The following is a 3,609-nucleotide window of genomic DNA, read 5'->3' on the forward strand; positions in this document are numbered from 1 at the left end:
TGCCTTTTACGGCCACGGTACTTTCTTTTTGAAGCAATTTACATAAGTGTAAAGTACTTTAGATTACTGAAAGTTGCTAACAACCAATCACATCTTCTTATGGAGCAGATTGAACTCGATACTTAGCGCTGTAAATCAAGACCACCAAATGGTGCTAGTTAATCAGCCAGCCAGTATTTGTTGTACAAATTTAGTAGTACAAAACAGAAATCAGAATCAGTACCTACAGATTATTAAGCCTGTATAATAGGCCAGTTCTTTTGGTAGCTTAAAAAATAACCCACCCTCTCCCCAGTTTTTCTCATAAGACGCCTCTCTTGTTCATTGGGGCTTCTAAACTAGGTATGAATAACTAACTTAGAAGTCTCAACAAACTTAGAGCGTGACTTATTTTTTAAGCTGGGGAGAGGCAACTTAATTTTTAAGGGCTCCCATCGTTTAATGTTTCTCACTAGTGAAAGAGTCCAAGTATAACTCTCTGATTTGCCTTCTCTTCTGACCATCCGGCGCACCAAAACCATCCCCGCCTTGGTAAACACAATGTGAGATTCGAGCCAAATTCACGCAAGTCTTGGCAAAAGATCTAGGAAATTGGCAGTGTTTGAATGCATCTTCATTAATCGACTTCCAAGCTTCCATGGTAAGATCTTCCATGGCTTCGCGAGACTCTTGCTCATTGGAGCTGTTTTCTGACATGTGAATAGCTATTGATGATGGTGCATCCCCTCGCTCCAGCTCGGCCTGTTATACATATTTTGACAAAACATAGAAGTAAATATCATAAGACACCTCACATCAATATTCAATTTTGGCGATTGAAATATTACGAGACAAAAAAACCCGGCTATATTGTGCTTACAGAGTGGGTTGCAGAGTTGTTGCAGAGCCGAAGAACTAATGACCCAGACTCAACTAATTTAGGGTAGCTTCCAACTTTTGCAAGAGACATTGGGGTAAGCTTTTCTTCCATGTGGAGCAGGGGAAAGGCATGTTGCAGCAACAGTGGAGCAGAGGATGAAATTGATCCGTTGTCCAGATACTCACGCAATGTTGGTCTGTGGTTTCCATGGTGCCACTTTGCCTCCACCAAGAAAGACTCCGCCATATCTCGCCACTGCAAAATCATGCAGATTTTTTTACGGTTCCTTGTGAAAACAATTTATATCCTATGAGCAGTATATGAACTTACTGCTTTCTGAAGAACATGACGAGCATCGCAACCATGTTGTTCCAACACATTTCCAGCCACCTCAGCGGATGTGTTGTACATCACGGAATAGAGTGCTTGCATGTATTCGGGGAGTCTTTCATTAGGACTTTCTTCCCATCTGAAATTATTTATTAATTTTAGATAATGGAAAAGCTTCATTTAATGTGAAACGAAAGTGTCATATATATGTTACACATGCTAAACATATAGTTACCTTCCAATGGCGTCGGTGAAGAGAACAAGTTCATCTAGAGTTCCATACACATCATAAACATCATCTAAGTGAACTATTAGATTGGCGACTTTAGCAAGCACTTCTCGACATGCTCCATTGTTTGGCTCCCACACAATTCCATTTGCGTAATGGAAGCACTCCATGAGACGATCCCTGGCGAACCCTAATTTTTCACTAAGGGCGGTCCCCTTCCACCACCTAGAATTAATTAGGTCAATTTTAATATCTCAAAAACCCATCAACTATGTGAATTAATTATGGGTCTTATTTAAATGCACATCTCTTCACGCTCAGTTACCTTGCTAGTCTTGCGAGTTCTTCCTGATGCATACTTTGCACATTGTTGAAGTCCGTTGCTGCAAATCTAACGAGCAATGGGTCGGAATTGCTCTCATCTCTAGCATAGTGATCTATGAACCATCTTGCCTCTAGTCTAGGAGACCTCCGGTGCAACGGAAGGTCCAAAAAACGAACTACACCGCGCCGTAAGTGGTAATCCATGGATGGCAAGAGCATTATGAGAGCTTTCTTGGAAAATGTTCTTGCCTCATCCAGTGTTTCCTCGCCTCCGAACGCAAGGTATGAAGCCTCGTAGAGTGAGAGGATTCCATGGACATTGTCGGATCCACGCTTGAGAGTTTCCAGAGATTCTATATATATCGCTACCATGAAACAATGTCAGTTAAGTACATAAGTATATGAAACCGTGCTATACACACAAGACAAAGTTTAAACTATGATTGATTCTCGACCATGCATTTGGTGCAGATATGTTCATTTTCCAAAAAATTAGCCGTAGTTTTAGGTTCCTTTCTTACATCGTCGAAGTGTCTGTTTTCCATATTTCATATTTCAGGAGGTACCTGGAGGGAAGAGGACTGGGAAACCACTCTCCCTGAGCAACCTGAACCTCAAGGCCGCAGAAGCAACATCACTGGCGTCGCAGTCCCAGTTGCACCGGTGAGGCTTGTGGTGGACGGAGCTGAGGATACCGGCAATTTCCTCCTCGAAATGGTAGGCAATGCCGAGCCGTTGCACCGTGTCGACAAGCCCGAGCTTCGCAGCTTGGTGGTCGCCTCGGCTCGCCGCCACCAGCCGCTCCCTCACGCCGGCCTTCAACTTATCGACCTGTGACATCATCCATGCATGCACGGAATAAATTTCCATGAGTAATTCATCTACTTTATGTACTACTTGCCGGTTGAAAATACGATATGCTCAGCTGATAAATGTACTTTATCTGCCTGTCCGCCATTGTTGGGCGAGAGCCGGAGGAGGGAGTCGTAATCCCAGGAGGTGGGAGCGTAGTTGGCAGACCGCCGAGCCGCCGCGGCACAGCGCACCGTTGCCGGCGAGGACGTCGGAAAGCATGTACTCATCGTGGCCATTGTTTGCTGCAATTGCCATGCCATGGTGCGCACTAGTTTGAGAGCTTGGTTAGCACTTCTAAGCTGCAGTAGCCAATAAACTTACTGCTGCTTGCTGTTTGAGAGTAGCCAGAATAGTAGTATGTGCCAATTTATAGGCGAGCTACCCAGCAGCATAGCTGACTCAGCCCGCATGAAAATCGTGGGACATGACGCATATCGAATTTCTAGTACTATTTCTTTTCAGCCACATATTCTTGTGGTGACTATCTGTACCAACATTTCTTCTGGAAGCTATTTTTTTACCCAGATATCCAACGAACGTTAGATTTTTAGGCATGAAAAAAATTAACGTTTTCATGGAAATTTGTGTTCGTTGAGGATGACAAGTTTAGTTGGTAAGCATGACAAGTCCTTCGGATTTCATTTTTCGCCAGAATATAACCATGTTTGCAAACTAATTTTGACATCCTCGCGCCAATATGAATTATTATGAAAAGTGTATGTTTGCCATGGCTAAAATCAGACTTTCTGTTTTTCTAGCAAAATTCTATACAAACCACTGAGAACTTACTAATACTCATTTTCTCAAACCATGGTGGAATTGAAATCATGGTGGAAAATACATAAAGGGACCGCATAAAAGAAGCATGGTAGGGAACGGACCGGCGTGCTCCATCTTCAATTGTCTCTCATCAAATCGCCAACATGAACAGTTCTTCCCCATCCAACTGGTCCAATCGACCTACCCTTGCAATCTGCGGTGGTACCCCAGAAGGCTAGCGACCCTACTCTCC

General features: G+C 43.5%; 1 protein-coding gene across 1 annotated transcript; it reads right to left on the minus strand.

The window, feature by feature from the left end:
* Window positions 1-256: 256 nt before the first annotated feature.
* Window positions 257-2,909, minus strand: LOC119366823 (alpha-terpineol synthase, chloroplastic-like). Its single transcript, XM_037632530.1, has 7 exons — window positions 2,681-2,909; window positions 2,309-2,573; window positions 1,744-2,095; window positions 1,425-1,643; window positions 1,190-1,328; window positions 860-1,114; window positions 257-741 (listed from the first exon to the last, which is right to left on the minus strand). Exons 1-7 carry the CDS (start codon window positions 2,855-2,857, stop codon window positions 439-441), a joined length of 1,710 nt encoding a protein of 569 aa, XP_037488427.1. The 5' UTR covers window positions 2,858-2,909; the 3' UTR covers window positions 257-438.
* Window positions 2,910-3,609: the final 700 nt, after the last annotated feature.

This window comes from Triticum dicoccoides, chromosome 2B (genome assembly GCF_002162155.2).
Source record: "Triticum dicoccoides isolate Atlit2015 ecotype Zavitan chromosome 2B, WEW_v2.0, whole genome shotgun sequence".
Lineage (NCBI taxonomy): Eukaryota > Viridiplantae > Streptophyta > Magnoliopsida > Poales > Poaceae > Triticum > Triticum dicoccoides.

Coding starts and splice junctions, on each gene's coding strand:
- LOC119366823 (XM_037632530.1), bottom strand. CDS start 2,857: ATGGCATGGCAATTGCAGCAAACAATGGCCACGATGAGTACATGCTTT. Junction 2,574..2,680: donor ATGGCGGACAGGCAGATAAA/GTACATTTATCA, acceptor ATGATGTCACAG/GTCGATAAGTTGAAGGCCGG. Junction 1,644..1,743: donor GAACTCGCAAGACTAGCAAG/GTAACTGAGCGT, acceptor AATTAATTCTAG/GTGGTGGAAGGGGACCGCCC.